Source organism: Enhydra lutris, unplaced genomic scaffold (assembly GCF_002288905.1).
Source record: "Enhydra lutris kenyoni isolate GAN:26980312 unplaced genomic scaffold, ASM228890v2 scaffoldscaffold11, whole genome shotgun sequence".
Lineage (NCBI taxonomy): Eukaryota > Metazoa > Chordata > Mammalia > Carnivora > Mustelidae > Enhydra > Enhydra lutris.
The window spans coordinates 38,764,314-38,781,328 of NW_019154095.1; the positions used below are offsets into that span (position 1 = coordinate 38,764,314).

At 40.1% G+C, this 17,015-nt stretch overlaps 1 protein-coding gene across 1 annotated transcript in view; it reads right to left on the reverse strand.

Annotated features, from left to right (window-relative positions):
* The window catches only part of LOC111144432 (lysine acetyltransferase 6A), a 111,782-nt gene extending 96,575 nt beyond the window's left edge, over positions 1–15,207 (reverse strand). Inside the window, exons 1-2 of the mRNA XM_022498735.1 lie at positions 15,128–15,207; positions 11,649–12,565 (exon numbers count right to left, since the gene is read on the reverse strand). Coding sequence (XP_022354443.1) covers positions 11,649–12,248 — 600 coding nt within the window. The 5' untranslated portion in view covers positions 12,249–12,565; positions 15,128–15,207. The remainder of the gene's footprint in view (positions 1–11,648; positions 12,566–15,127) is intronic.
* Positions 15,208–17,015: the final 1,808 nt, after the last annotated feature.

Genomic DNA, 17,015 nt, shown 5'->3' on the forward strand with positions numbered 1-17,015 from the left:
GAATATGTTCCATAAATACTTGCAAAGCATACCAAACATCGTGCCAGACAGACAGGAATACAAAGATGAAAAACAAGATCCTAAATTCACTAGTAGGAGACAGGCTAAAGCAACAATACAATGTAACATGGACCATGAAGGAGGCATGTATGGGATATCAAGGGCATGAAGAGAGCTAAGTCAACCTGGAAGCAGGATGAGCAATAATGAAGAAAGAAACAGAAAGAGGATATGCCTAAACTAAGCCTGCAAGGTTAAATAAGAGCTAACTGGTGAAGAAAAGATGAAGGATAATCATTCCAGATATGAGAAAAACAGGAGCAAGAGAAACAAGGTGGTTCTGAGGAACTACAAGTAGTTTGGAATGTGCAGTGGGTCTCAAACCTCAGCATGCATCAGAATCAGCTGGGGCTTATTAACATGCAAGTTGCTGGACCCCACTCCCAGTTTGTGATTCAGTAGGCCTGGAATATGGCCCAAGAATTTGCATTTCAAACATTTTCAGGTGACATTACTGCTACTTCTGGTCCCTAGGGCAACACTTTGAAAACCACTAGCACAGCGGAACACAGAGGGCATATAAAGAAGTAGCAGTAGACAAGTTTGGAGCAACACGACGGTGCAAATTGGGTTAAAGTTACATACATTATGCCAAAGAATTTGGTACTGAAGGATTTTAAGCAGAGGAGTAGGTTGAACTTTAGAAAGATGGTAATAGCTAACATTTATAGAGCACTGGATTTTCTGTATTCTGTATCATCCAGTAATTATTAGCTACATATGGCTATTTCAATTAAATTACAATTAAATTAAATTCAGTTCTTCATCAACCAGCCACATTTCAAGAGCTCAATAGCCACATATGGCCACTGGCTAGGGTACTGAGCAAAGATACAGAACATTTATTCCATCATCACACAAAGCACTATTAGACAACACGATGTACATTAACTCACTAAAACTTTGGAACTTCCTTATGAGATACACACCATATCATCTCCATTTTATAGAAAGAAATGTGGCTAAGAAAGATTAAGCAAATTACCCAAGGTCATAAAGCAAGTGGTGCCTACATGGGATGCAAACCCAGATGGTCTGGTTCTCGAGCCTATGTTCTTAATCACTTCTTAATAGGATCATTATTGGCAAAAATATGAACTGGAGGGAGATGACACCGGAGGAAGGAACACCAGTGAGGAAACTACTAAGGTAAAACAGGAGAGAAATGACAAGGACCTGTACTAAGAATAGCAGCTGGAATGGAGAAGTTAATTAAAAGAGATGTTAAAGTAGTAGAAAAGATTGGGAATGGACCAGAACTGAATCCAAAAGAAGTACAAGTGAAGTGCAGAAGATGACACCAAAGTTTCTTTTAGGAATCTGAGTCAATGGCAATGTCCCGTACCATAATAAGAAATCAAAAGAGCAAGTTAGAAGGTGATAAAGTCCGTCTGGGTCATTACAAATTTGAAGTGACTAAAAAAAAAGACACTACACTGTGGGTTATACAAGCCCCGAACTCAAAAGAGAGATCTGGATTATGAATTTAGTCATCAGTACAGTGGAAGTTAAGTCTAGAGAGAACTCAGAAGGTTGAAACAAAAAGCAGCAAACAAAGAAAAGATCTTAGGGGGGCACCTGGATGGCTCAGTCTGTGGAGCATCCGACTCTCAGTTTCAGCTCAGTTTATGAACTGGCGATGGTGGGATCAAGCCCCACAAGGGGCTCCACACTCAGCTCCTAGTCCACTTGAGAGATTCTCCCTCTCCCTCCCCTTCTGCCCCTCCCCCTGCAAGTCCACATGCTCTCACCCTCAAATAATTTTTTAAAAGAGTCTCCCTTTGCCCCTCCCTCTCAAAACAAACAAACAAAACAAAAACGCAGAACCCTAGGGAATCCAACATATAAAATTCAGGCAAAGATTAAAAAAAAAAGCCAGTAAACTGAAAATGAATTACCAGAAAGAGAACAGGAAGACATCTAGCAAAGAATTATCCCAAAAGTCAAAAGAGGAGAGAATGGTCCACAAGCATAAATGCTGCTGAAAAGTCAAGTAACAAAGACCGAAAACTGTACACAGGAACTGTTTCCAATGGTGCTCTAGGACCAAAGGGCAGGTTTCAACAGATATGGAATGAATACAGACTTTTTTTTTTTTTTTTCCAAGAAGTTTCAAAATGAAGGAAAGGAGATCGGGTGTAGATGTACACATCTCCAGCAGTGTTTCTGTTTGTTTTTATTCTAACTTGATGGGAGAGACTTCCCCATGTCAAGGAGCAAAGAGTAGAAAGACTGGGAACATTACTGATGGGCCAAGGCTCCTGAGACAGGAGAAAACATTGAGAGATGAGCTCTGGACAAGACACTTTCTTTTATATCCTCTGAAAAGGTAGCAAAGGGGGGCAAAAGTAAGTACAGACATATTTAGGTTAGTGTAGGGCGGTGTAAGTTGAATGAGCTCATATGGCCAGAGAGATTCTATGCTGTGAAGTAGAATATGGGAGTGTCTGCTGACAATGAGAACTGAACTGCTGCAGGGAGAACAGATGATAGACATACATTCCAAAGCAGAACTGATTAAAGGCCACAAATTCGTAAGTGGCATCCCACCACATGGTTGTGCAATCTTCTTCAAAATGATAAACAGTCCCATTTAGGAGTAGGGAGAGAGAAACTGTTGCCTTAATGTCAAGGCTGGGGTTTGCCAATTAGAGGAGTAAAGCATGAATGAGGTGATAGACCGTAAGGCCAAGCAATTAGAAGAAAACCATTAGAGTGGTGGGAGAGGGGCACCTATCAAACTCACACATGGAACCGTCTCCAAAATAATGCCATATGAGATCCTGGCGAAAAAAAAGGGCAAGGAGAAAGGTGGAAGATTAGGTCAGTTATGCTAAGGAAGTAAGATAAAACAAAATGGGGGGGGGGCTGGGTGGCTCAATCATTAAGCCTCTGCCTTCAGCTGAGGTCAAGATGCCAGGGTCCTGGAATCGAGCCTTAGAGCAGATTCCCTGCTCAGCGGGAAGCCTGCTTCTCCCTTGCCCACTCCCCCGCTCATGTTCCCTCTCTAATTGTTTCTCTCTGTCAAATACATAAATAATTAAAACAAACAAACAAACTTAGAGGTTTCCATGAGTACAATGTCCTGGTTTCAGTCAAAGTATGTTCATGGGAGTGGATGTGAAGTATCTAGTTTCATTTATTTGTCTGAATTGCAATGATTAGATAAAAGTAGCTGCTTCTGTCCCCTGAGTCCCTCAGCCAGTTCTGTTAGAGCCTAGTTCTCAACCTTGGCTATACATTTCATGCGCATGGAGACCTCAAAACAAACAAAACAAAATAACTTGAAATCTGGGCCCCCTAAATCTGCTACATTCTAATTTAAGTGGTTTGGTGTTTATTTTTTGAGGCTCCTTGGGTTGTTCTAAAGTGGATATAGTGTCAATAACCACTGCTTAGAAAGAACAGGACTTTAGATTTATGTTATGAATTTAAAGAAAAATTGACTGGCATGAGAAGAAATGAAATAAGTAAAGCAAGAAAATGATAAAAGAGGATCTAAATCCTAAATCAGATATCTGAAGATGCCCTCAATAGAAAAGTTGAAAAACCATCTTAAAGCACAGCATCACACTTAACACACACAAAAAATGTAATAATGTTTCTAAGGGTTCTGTTACAGGTTCTAGAAAACTCAGGCGTTAAATGCTTCACTATAGCCAATGAAAAAAAAAGAAAAACCTGCACTCTACCAAGCAGAAAGAACTGAAAACCAACACTTAAGAGCAGCTTTCCAGGTCAACTATAGTTCACCACTCCCTGGAGGAAAAAGCGGCCTATAATATAAGCATGATAACACCCCCCACCCCCAGAATCTACCTCTTCTGCACAAAAGGTAAATGGCAAACAATCAGCTGTCTTCTTTCACACAAAGATTTTAAGTTTTTTAGCTCCCAGATTTTCTTTCGACATCATTTACCAATAATCTTAAAACACCCAATCATTTTATAAATAACTGTTCCCAATCTTAACCTTTTTTTTGCCATTATTCTAATGTAGTTGCTAAATTTTACCACAAAGTAAAAATAATGCAGAGATGAACTGTCACAATGACCAAAAAAGACAATATTATCTGCTACCTTTTCTTTTTTTTTTTTTTAAAGATTTTATTTATTTATTTGACAGAGAGAAATCACAAGTAGGCAGAGAGGAAGGCAGAGAGAGAGGAGGAAGCAGGCTCCCTGCTGAGCAGAAAGCCCGATGTGGGGCTTGAACCCAGGACCTGGGATCATGACCTGAGCCGAAGGCAGCGGCTTAACCCACTGAGCCACCCAGGCGCCCCATCTGCTACCTTTTCTTAAGGTTTACTATTACAAATCACCCAGAACCAAGACTCTATATATACAATAAATCATAGACCCTACATTTTTATCTCCCCATACCTGATGTCTTTGATAAGAATTACTTCATTACTTAATAGAAAGGCTGGTACCTTTCTATCTCAGTCCTAATTTTTTTTTTTTAAGATTTTTAAGATTTTATTTATTATTTGAGAGAGTGAGTGAGAGAGAAAGAGCACAGGAGCAGGGGCAGAAGGAGAGACTCAGGCTCCGGCTGAGTAGGGAGCCCACCACAGGGCTTGATTCCAAACGGGATCATGACCTGAGCTGAAAGCAGACACTTAACCGACTGAGCCACCCAGGTGCCCCTCAGTCTTAAATTTTTTAAGTTCTAAGCAATTATCCAAGTCCTTCAGAGGTCTATGTTATATAGACTTTCTGAAATCAGACTTAACTCTAAGCAGACCTTCAAAATACTCCAAATTCAAGGAGTATTTACTTTCCCTTCCAGCACTAAGGCATCAACATGTTCTAGTATTTAGCTAAAAAAAAAAAAAAAAAAAAAAATACAACTTTCTAACTCTTCTAATTAGAGCCATAAGAAAGCAATCTTTTCAAAAAAAATTTTTAAAAACTGTTTCAACTTTCAAGAATGTATAGCTATCTTCAAACACTGAAACAAACTGTTTTACATATTTGTGGTTATAAAAACCACCAAAATTCTCTAGCCCAGGGTTTATTCTATGGTTTCCATTAAGCAATACATTATTTTATATTCATTGCTCTCTAATACTTTTAAGCAGTACTACACTTACTGATGAAAAGCAAAGAACTGAGAAGGGTCTGACCACTTTCTCCCAGATTAGCTTACTATGTGGGACTGAACAAGACACTCAAGTCTCTTAGGACCTCAATTTCTCTATTTGTGAAATAAGATTAGAAACACTGTTACCAAGACTGCTACTTGCTCAAAATTCTATAAAATGTGTAAGATTCAATTCTTTTTTCAAAGAATTTATCTATACTTTGTAAACATAATATAATCCAATTATAAAATATACCTTACTCAACACCACAGCCAAATTTACTTTTTCTTAGGTCTTTTTCTTTTTTTAATTGCTGGCGTTAAAAACTATTTTGACCTACAATAGCATTCTGCAAATCTAAATGCTACACTCCTATAATCTCCATGCTTAATTTCAATCCTTAACCAAATAGTGCCATACTACAAACTGTTTCTTCACCTGTTCCCTAATGAAGTTGAAAGTAATTCTTTGGACTTGAATTTACAGAGTTATGTACAGTGCTGATGAAAGCCATCTGTTGGGAACTATGACTTTTCTGTCAAAGGAAAACACCAGAAAAAACAGCCTAGATTTTCCTGGGAACCAGCTGCAGCTCAATGAGTCCTAATCCTGCTCCAGCTGGGAAAAGCAGAAGGGTGAACTCACTACAGGTCTAATTCATCTGCGGCAGATCCTTTGTGAACTGACTCCACCCATGAGTAGCCAACTGGTAAACAACTTTACCAAAGGAGGCTCAACAATCACTACACAAAAAAATTCATTTGTTTCTTTAAAAATGTTTAAATCAGAACACCAGAAGTATTCGTTATTGTAATTTTAACACTTGCCAGTTCACGAAAAATAAACAAAAAAACCAATTCTATTTTAACCAACCTGGCAACCAGATTCAGTTCTCTTATATAGCTAAAATCCAAGTCAGTGTAGAAAATATACTTTCTCCAATATTCCACATAGGAAGAGAAAAAGTCTTATTATCTATGTGCTTTCACAATATTAAAGATAAGTGTAATGTAAAAAAGTACCGGCCTGTGTGTCAGGATGAACTAAATAAAAAACAGGCAGCATGGATAAGATAATGCATTTTACATACATTCATTTTCTATTTGGTGTTTTATGAGAAACCATAATGAAAACCTGTATTATTAAATGTTATTAAATAGCTATTACATAAATATACTACACCTATAAAATTTAACCATGTAAAATTCTGAGACTTCAATAAGAAAACATGTTAAAGCACTCTGAACAGTACTCAACAAATTGTTAGCCCTTAACAAATGTTAGCTATTAATAGGTTTCTATAAGCAACTGCTTACATTCCCTTGGCCTACTGATAAAGGGCAAAGAAAGGTCAAGATGGTTACATCCTCTAGATCCCTATTCCCAAAGCAATTTATAGTATCTGGCATCTTAATTAATTTCTTCCCTTTATTTCATCAATTTATTAGTAGTCAGTCCAAGTAAGTGCTACTGTCAAAAGTACAAGAAAAGTGTCTAGCTTGCGTGCATTGGTTGGGTATAGAAGTTTTGATTAGCAATGGCAAACCAAAGGTTTGCTTCAGTAGCTCAAATTTTCTTTCAGGGTGTGTCATGGGCTGAAAATGAACCAAACACACACAGTTCATAAGCTAAACAGAAGACCAAAAATTGCCTGCATAGTTGATTGTATTGCATTACAAATATATCTCTGAGTTATTTTTAAAATTCTGGAGTTTTTAAATAAGAATAAGTCTGCTGAGACAAAGTCAATTCCTAATTATATTTAATCTACCTCAATAACTTGTTAGTAACAAATTTTATTTCTAGCCAGCTTCTCCTCCAGGCCCACAACATTTAGAGTCACCAAAAAAATGATGTAGCATCAATTTTACTATAAAGGCCATTTCCAAATAGCAAAATCAAAACTTTATTATTAACTCGGTAACTTGAAAACATATTTCCACTCAAATTCTACATCAAAGCTCCACTTACTCTGTGAATTTAAAATGTCAAATTCCAGTAACAAAATAATTTGGATTCTACTAAGAGTTTATTGCATTGAGATAGAACTTATTTTAAAAGGCTATAAATTTATCACTTGATCTTTCTCCTCCAGGGTACCTAGCTGGGTAATAAACTAAACAATAACATTAGTTGACGATACTTTCTCTACCCTTTCCAACTGTAATGCTTTGGCAAATTATAATTCTGTTCCACAACACTACTCAACAGAGTAACACTTTAATGATGTGGCTGATTATCACAAGAGTATAGTTTTCTGGATTAGTAATATGGAACATAAGCTATATATATTCAAGTACATTTTTCTGTGTTAAAATGAACCCAGAGAAGTTTGAAATCAAGGAGAAAATTATTCCTGAAAAGGTTCCTTCCAAGACTCAGTGTCGAAAGATACAGATCATCACAATTTCAAATAATACAGCCTCACACAAGAAACAGCTCATTATTTCTCAGGGATTGACAACACTTAATTGTGCTGAACAACAATGACTGTGAAAAACTAAAAGTTACATTTTTTTTTTAAGATTTTATTTATTTATTTGACAGAAAGAGATCACAAGTAGGCAGAGAGAGAGAGAGAGAGAGAGAGGAGGAGGAGGCAGGCTTCCCGCTGAGCAGAGAGCCCAATGCGAGGCTCGATCCCAGGATCCTGGGATCATGACCTGAGCCGAAGGCAGAGGCTTTAACCCACTGAGCCACCCAGGCGCCCCTAAAAGTTACATTTTATAAACTAAAAAAGAATCCCAAAAATATTTCACCTCTCTCTGCTTTAATCCTCAACAAGACCTTAATCTGAAATTCATTGTTATGGTAGGCATCTTAAATGTTTCCCAAATGAATATGAATAAATGAAATAAATGAACAAATTATCCTAGAGTAAAATCTGTATTTCAAAAGGGAAGAAATTTGCAAGGGGCCAATTGTTATTTAAGCCAGTTTCACACTATCACCCTCACCTATATGCCACAATTCCAGGGAAAGCAACATTCTGAATCCCCAAATGAAAGCACTCTATTACAGCCATGCAACAAACTCCAGACTGAAAATCAAAAAACTTCAGTAACAGATAAAATGAAAATAAGCACAGACATTAGCCTCAAGAAAAAAAATAAAACAGAATATCATGTAGACAAAACAATTTTTTTATGGACCTCAGGTATACAAAACTAGGTTTTTCATAATCTCTGGTTTCTGATACATTCTTTTCACTGGTTCAAAGCCAGTTTTAAAATCCAGTCTATGATAGAGAAAAAGAGACACAAACCATGAAGGGGTGGAGGTAGGGGAAAATAAGGATAGATAATATAATTAGAGAATGTGGGGTGCCTGGGTGGCTCAGTGGGTTAAAGCCTCTGCCTTCAGCTCGGGTCATGATCCAGGGTCCTGGGATTGAGCCCCTCGCAGGGCTCTCTGCTCAGCAGGGAGCCTGCTTCCTCCCCTCTCTCTCTCTCTGCCTGCCTCTCTGCCTACTTGTGATCTCTCTCTCTCTCTCTCTCTGTCAAATAAATAAAATCTTTCAAAAAAAATAAAATAATTAGAGAATGTAACATAACTATAATATAGCAATAATATAATATAAAAATATTAAAAATATAAAATTATATAAAAAATAATGTAATTAAAGAATGTGCTATGAAGTTAACACCAAGAACATTCACAATTGTGTACTTGATGGCAGTGACAGGAATTATATGTAACAACTCCCAAGAGGCAGCAGATATAGCTGTTATAAAGACTGGAACCAGACTACTCAAGTTCAAATCCTAGCTTTGCCACTAATATCTCTGTGACTTGGAGAAATTACTAAACCTCTTTTACGCCTCAGTTTCTTCACCTGTAAGATGACAGTACCTACTACATTGAGTTGTATGCGAATTTAAAAAGTTACTATATGTACAGCTTTAAAGTAATGCCAGGCACATAGTAAACACATCAAGTTAAACAAATTCATCATAAAGTACCACAATACTAAAGCTAGCTCAGAAATTTCCCCTACAACATGGATAAAACGTTTACATCACAGTATCCCATGGATTTTCCTCACTATTTATCAACATGAAAACACAAGTAACTTCAAGTGTGTTCACAAACTCTTAAAAATACAGTTATTTCTACACAGCTGATCCCAACAGAAGTAGCAAAAACCACTCAGTTGTTGGTAATCTAACATACAGTTCTACAGTTCCTTCCAAAGTTTGCTATCCCAAAGAAATAAAAGTTAAAATTGATATAGATAAAAATAAAGAGGAACTTGAAATAATGCCATGTAGGTTCTAAGGAGAGTGTCTGGCCCCCAATAGGTGCTCAATAGCCATTTGCTAAATTAAGGCCTAAAAGTTAAACTACTCCTGGCCTACATTCTTCCTTCTCCATCACTGTTGAATACACTCTAATTTTTTTCAGAATACCTAGGTTCATAATAGCAAACCAATCAATTTTAAAAAGAGGAAAGAAAGTAGATTAAAAAAAACAATGTAAAGAGTAAACATATAATCTGTTCGGAGAAGGAATAATTCCTCACTGTATTATCATTTGGAATGTGAGTTTTTCCTATCCTTGGGGGAAGCACTAAGGAAAATCACTACTGAAAATAAGACTGTTTAAAAATATATAGGAGATCTCACCAACTCTTATTTCATAGATATTATAAAATTAGTCTTCAATTCAGACCCATACACATATATAGAAGTCTCCATTCAATGAAACTCAATTTTCCTAAATGTATACTCCAAATTTAGATACTTTGGTTAATAACACTATATATTACAGTTACGTAACCAAAAAGATACTTCTAACCAAAGTAAACCAGCAAATCTCTACTGGATTAAACTTTTTTTAAATGTAGGTCTCAGATCAGCTGCAAAGTAAGAATTGCTGGTTAGATGGCTCTCAAGGTCCCTTTCAAAAGTAAAATCCTAGGGTGATAGGCCTCAGATCCATTCTATAGTGTACTATATTAGCTACCTATTAAAAATATGCAAAACTGTCATTTTATGTAGGACTAATATTCTTAAAAATTGAAATATCTAATTCAAGCAAGGGAAACTATAATAAAAGCAAGCACCCAGGTGTTCTAACAAGAATTTATAATATATATAATACTCACATATAGAACACTGAATTCATTATAAACTATAAATTATTTCCTGTTTCCATGTAGTTTAACCTATAGATCATTTGGTAACAATTTCAGGACTCAATCATTGTACTTCTTTTAACTTCAGCCATATGGGATCAAGAAACAATTCTTACAGTAGGAGTTCTATAGGACTGAACTACAGAATAAAGCATTTTAGTTACTTGGCCAGCTTGAATTTTTAATACCACACTTTTAATAAATGCTCAAATGACAAAGAACCATTCTATCAGAATCATTTCAAGGGTAATAACAGTAAGATAATGTTTCTATTTCAAAGTTCACAAGGAAAACAACCCTAAAATATATCTCTAAAAACTTCATCAAAGAAAAATACTGTTAATTTTCAATAGCTATTTAAACAAAAATCTACAGGTGGGCTATTAACGCAATATATTTAGATTGAATCTCAAATATTTTTAAATACATTCAATGTTAACTTCACAATCTCCTCATCCTAGAAGTAGCTTCCCTGGTCTTAGGCAAGACAAAGATTATTTGACTACACTGTGTACTAGTGTGCATCAGTATTACCACTCTCCCCAGAACTACATTCAGAACACCTGAAATAAATTTACAGCTAAGACGCTATGTCTATGTAAAAAAAAAAACGCTACTAACAAAATTCTCATCCCCCAATATTTATTTAAGGGCCAAATTTTGCTGTTTCTTAGTGTACTTTCAACTGCACAAAACAACAGCATGACATACAGAACACAGTAAGGTATACCACTGTTTATCAAAACTCACAACTCCACAGAACTTTAGGAATAAAGGGTACTTTATTCCTGACCCATGTAGTTACACCTGCCATAAACAATAACACTGAAGACTTCATCCTATGCAAAGATTACATGACAGAAAGTTAGAATACAACAGAAATACGAAGCGATGAAAATCCCTAGCTACTACTATGGGTCAGGAGAATCAGTCTCACTCCTGCCCAATGATAATGTGCAACAAAAAGAAAAAAAGGAAAAGAGGTTCTTAGAGTCACCTGCTTATTTCAAATCCAAGTCTCCAACATTCAGAAGGGCTCATCAACTTCCAGGTGTAAGACATTATAAGAACTTACAACAGCCTCAAAGTTGCATGCTTATCTAAATATGTTCTAACTGTTAAATTCTTATCTAAATCTGTTCTTTTAGGTACATCAATACACTCAGGCGTCAAATATTTCTAAGTAAAGGACAACTGGCAGCTATGAATTCTAACAACTCACCAATAAAAAACCAGAAGTGATCATTCCATGAGTCCCCAAACACAAAACCTGAAGGTAACTCCTATATAACTTCTTAGAAATGTGACTTTGTAGCATGCTATTATCATCAGCTCTATGAACACTGATACATATGCCACTCTTACCTTATCCTTTTCATGTGGAAGGAGTGACACTGGAGGTAAAGAGGAAAGAGACTCACAACTCTCTTTCCCATCCACACTGGTTGCTTTCGTGTTGAGCCGATAAAGAGGTCCATCTTTAAGGAGTCTGCCGTGGCCAACGGCTCGTTTAATAGCCAATCGTAACTGCTGGTGAAAGCCAGAGGCAGCACTGCCTCCAAATAATGCAGACACATCCTTCTGACCTTTCAAAAAACGTTCAATGCTTTTCAAAGTTGAGCCACTGGACTCTGCCAAGCCCTCAACTGCCCGCTTGATCAGTTTATTCCAATCTACATTTTGTTTATTATCCAATTTTCCATGGTTTCGGGGTTTAGGAAGTGCTATTCGCCCAGGATTATCAGGATCTTTATAGGAATTGAGTCCTTTATTGGAGACTTTTAAAATTGTTCCATCTTTAACACTCAACTCCAATTGTTCTAAAACAGTTTTACGATCCAAGCCATGGGATGAAGACACTGCATTGCATATCCTTTCTTCTGAAGGACGCTGTTTTTGCTTCTTCACTTTTTTGATGGCCTCCAAAATCCACTCCGTATACAGCGGGTTAGCGAGTTTTACCATGGTGAAGGATTCTGTATATCCATAGAGTCGTTATCCCTTATCCTGATGCTGAGTAAGTTTTACACCATGGAAAACAACATTCTCGGAGGCTGGGAACCAGTTAACCATAGCATACAAGTTTTCTGGCCTGAGTCCTTTCTCCTTTCACAAAACAGAGAGCCTCCTCACTTTCACTTTAGAAACCAAAACAACCTGTTATTTGAAATGTCTTTAAATTTCCCAATAAACTTCTCAATAGCACCACACATGGATCTCTTCATAAAGTTGTTAGAACTCAAGAACATCTCCTTCCCAGCAGAAAAATGTGCATCTTATGCCTGAAAAACAAACAAGGTCAGTTTTCTATCAAGTCCCATTTCATAAATAAGCTGTAACTGAGACATCCTAGTCTTTAAAAATAATCAAATACCAAGTGTTTACTTGTTTTAACAAGTTTCTATCAACATTCCAAAAACAATTACGTATGTGAACCACTGGGGTAAAAAAGAAAAAAAAAAAAAGATGAATAATTAGGATACAATGAGGAAACAAGATGAGATGCACTATGAATGACCTTAGGCTACAACTTAGCAGGAGGGTGCTGACTATACTGTACTCCACAATCTCTGCTCACCAGTCTATGAACTGAAACTCTTCCTCGACATCTTTCCCCAAGAAACTATTCAGCACTTCAACAAGTATCTGGATTAGTAGAAAGAATCCTGCAATGAAAGTAAGAGTGAATCTTTCATCTTTCAAAATTCCAGACATTCAAACTGCATAAAAAGTCAATTAGGCAAAAAAACCATTGAGAAAATTTTAACTATTTTATATAAGAAACAAAATATGCAATTTACACAGATCAAGTTCATACTGTACATACAATATTACTGTAAAATTCCAAATGGAAACAAAAATAATATTGAAAGTCAAGTAAGAAAAGTCCTTCAGAATTTTAAAATCCAAATTCATTCAAATTTTAAGAATTACATGCTGACAGCTTGTCCTAAACTGAACTAAAATACTAATATTCAATAAACTGAAGGGAAAAACTGTCAAAACGTTCATAACCAAGCTACAGATAGAAAAACTAGCACTGAGAAATGCCCAGAATCACTGGGTTCAAAAATGCACACACTACATATCAAATGTACTATATTGCCTGTTGGCAGGTTTAAAGAGATCTCACAGATTCAAGATTGCTGACCTGAAATGTACATTAATGAGTAAAACACAAGCACATAAATACATTTCCTCTCCAGGATCAAAGTCAATATTCTTTCAAACAAAAGAATTTGGCAGAAACAGGTCTTTTTGAAAATCACCAAAATAATGAATTCTGAATCAAATTAACTTCTTTGCTTCCAAAAAATAATTTGTTTTTTTTTAGAACGTCTGCGCTTATTCTGAAGAGCATTTACATTACAATATAAACAATGAAAATGGCTCCCGCAGCAATTATTAAGACTGACATTAAGATCAAAAGGAAAACTAACAGATATCAGGAAAGCTACAGTCCTATTAACTCTAATAGGAAAAAAAAGACTGAAGTAAACACTCAAACCTGAGCCAAGATTTATTTTTAAATTAGCTGACTAAAAAGAAGCCCCCCTGAGAGAGCTATGCTTCATTTTGGTGAGAGTCTCGAGAGGACAGAAATCATAGTATTATTACTCCAAGAACGTTCATTACACAGACATCAAGGCTAAACTAAACGAGAGGCTACAATCTGAGTTTTAGAGGCTGCGAACGTCCTAATTGATTCTGCTCGGAGGTAAACGAATGAATGACAGCTACTCCTTGTCTCTCCGGCCAGGGTCTTCACGCGTCTCCAGGTCTCCCGAAAGTAAAGCGCCTGCAGACGTGAGCAGTAACTCTCTGAAAGTACACCCGCGGCTGGAGAGAAAGTGCAACTTGCTTCCGACCGTCCTTCCCCGGTCTCCACTCCCCACCCCCAAACACATCTTCGCGCTCTCTTTTTAAAGAGCGAGAAACTTTAAAAACTTGAAACCGCACAGCCCCGCAGCTTGCCAATGGGTAGCTCCGCCATTCCCATTAGATGGAAACAGAACCCGAGGACTAAGTTAACAATGAAATCACGTGAAAGAGTTAAGGGCAATGGATCTCCCCTTCCCAGCTCCTCCAAATCCTAAACTCCACAGTGGCCGGTTCAAAGGAGGCGTCTGTGGCACGCAGGCTGCCCCAGGAGCCTGACAGGTCCCGCAGCTCCCGGCCAAACCGGCCGAAGGTTGACAGGCAGCCCGCCGCCTCCCCTCCCAGCACAGGGGCTGACAGCCCGACAGACACAACACCACACGTGCTGCCTCCTCCGCACCATAACACCCGCCAGCCTGTCACCCCCACTTACCGCCTCGGCCCCGCTCGGATCTCCGCGAACCCGGCCGGAGCCGGAGAGCGAGCGCCCGGGAGCGCGGGCAAAGGGAGCCGCGGCCGGCTTGGGGCGGCGAGCAGCCGGGCGCAGGTGGGGCCGGGGCGGTGGGCGCGCCCCCGAGGGAGAGCGGGCTCGCCGGCACAGCCCAGCCCGAGGCTCCGCGGCCTGGGCCGCTCGCCGCCCGCCCACCCGCCGGCTCCCCGGGGCTGGGCCCGGCGAGCGGGCGGGCGGGCGGGCGGACGGGCGGTGGGGGCGTTGGGCCCGCGAGAGCCGGGCCGGCGGGCGGCGCGCTGGCGCGGGCGGGGGGAGCCGGGCGCCGGCCGGGCGCGAGGGGGCGGCCTCGGCGCCCCAGCCCGAGGCCTGGCGCAGAGCAGCGGGAGGCGGCGCAGGCCGCGGCGGGGCCTGCAGCGGCCCGCCGACCCCGCGAAGCGGCGAAGCGGGCCCCGGAGCAGCTCAGCCTCGGGCTCGACGGCCAGGGACGCTCGCCGGTGGCTCCTCGGCTACTTACCGGGGGGGAAGAGAACCGGGATCCCGGGGCCCCGGCCCGGACCGCGGAGATGCCCCAAACTGACACGGCCGCCATCTTGGAGACAGTGAGCTCCGGCCGGGGGGAGGGGAGGCGAGGCGGCGGAACAGCCGCGGGGGGAGGGGAAGCGTCGCGAGGGAACGGCTGCCTAGGGGAGGGAGAGGGAACAGCCCGGGAGGGAGGCGAGGGGGAGGTAGAAGGGGAAGCGCGAAGGGTGGCGGGCGAGGAGCGGGAAGAGCTGCGCCGAGAGCCGGGAAAGGCCGGAGGGCGGGGCGGGACAGGAGGGAAGAGCCGGCCGGGCAGGTCACGTGGGGCCGGTACAAAAGGCCAAAGCCAAAGTGGGAGGAGGACCTGATGGGCCTGGAGGCCAGCAACTGGGGGTTCCTTCTCGTCTTTCTCACGCTGTTAGGTCAGGCGGATAGCGGGAAGGGGAGAGAGTGTATCCCCATTACACAGCTAGGGAAGCTGAGGACAGGCGCATGGGTGGGGTGGCTTCCCTATGGCAAGGAAATCCGGTGGCCAGACGATCTGAACTCCTGATGATGTCTGTTTACAGTTAGTAGATCCTCCCTCCCCACGTCTGTGCCCTCACCCCACTTCCACAGTGACTCTCCCAGAACCGAGGTCGAGAGCTGGGGGAGTGAGGAGGGGACAAAGGGCGGGAGGAAGTTGCCTCCTCTTATGATTCCCTTGTTGCTCTACCTCTCATCCCACACATCTTACCCTACTGTAGGAAAAAGAGGAGGGCAGAGAGGGTGGAAACTCAGACACCCATATCAAGCCCTTTCGCCACAATGACTTCATCCTCCTCACAACATAGAGTCTTGTTGGACCTTAGCAAGCCATTTTTATAGAAAGACCCAAGTCACTTGTGTCCTGTGACTTGCACAAGGTCACACAGGTTTTTTGTGGCACACATCTGAGTTTGAAACCTTGGTCTCTTTTGTTCCGCCGCCTGTTTTTTACCCATGCCCTGTGCAGAGTTGCTTTTTACCGAATTGATAGCTGAGCCGCGAACTGGCACTTCTTGTGGCCTGTCTTCTACGGGTGACATATATGTTTCTTTGTCTTGTCTCTCATCTAGTTTAAACTCCTTGAGGCAGAGATTGAGTCATACTTCATTTTTTTTTCCCCTGCAGTAAGTGACAAATGAAAAGACATATTAAATGCTTAATAATTTTTAGTGGAAGTGTTTTCCTGCTACTGGACCTTTAACTGTTTTGTGTCCCGCCCCTATGTAGACAGTTCTCCCCAACACCACCTCATTTTATCTCAGCTTTACCTTTTAAAGACCACCCCTTCACTCACTGCCTTAACTTTGATTTGTATTTTCTTTCTGAATTTTTGTAGTATTGACCACTTGCCCTGTTCCTTCGGCACTTGATATGTTGCTCTTCTATACATTTTTTTAATATATTACCAGACATATGCTCTTTGGGAATGCCTCTGCATCTCCAGTGATATAGTCTTGTACAAGCAGCACAGACTCAAAAAAAAAAAAAGTTCCTAGTGAGTGAACATGTATTCAGCCACTAAGAAAAAGACGGAATTTTTACCCCCAACACCAGCCCTGCCTTGTTTATCTCTTTAGCTTTTCTCCATTCTAATCCTTAGCCTTATTGTTCTACACCACAGACCATCTAAGTCATTCAGTAATAACATAGGAATTTATATCTTCAGATGGTGGTCCAGCCAACTCTGTATTCTAGTATTAACACTGATAACAGAAGTGTGGTGTGGTGAGATTTACTGAATCATTCTTCATCACTTACTTCCAAGCCACATCCCCAGATGAGAGAAATTTGAGAATATAAAATAATCTATTAGAAAGGATATTTTCCAAACTAGATGAATCAGACAGATGCAGTCT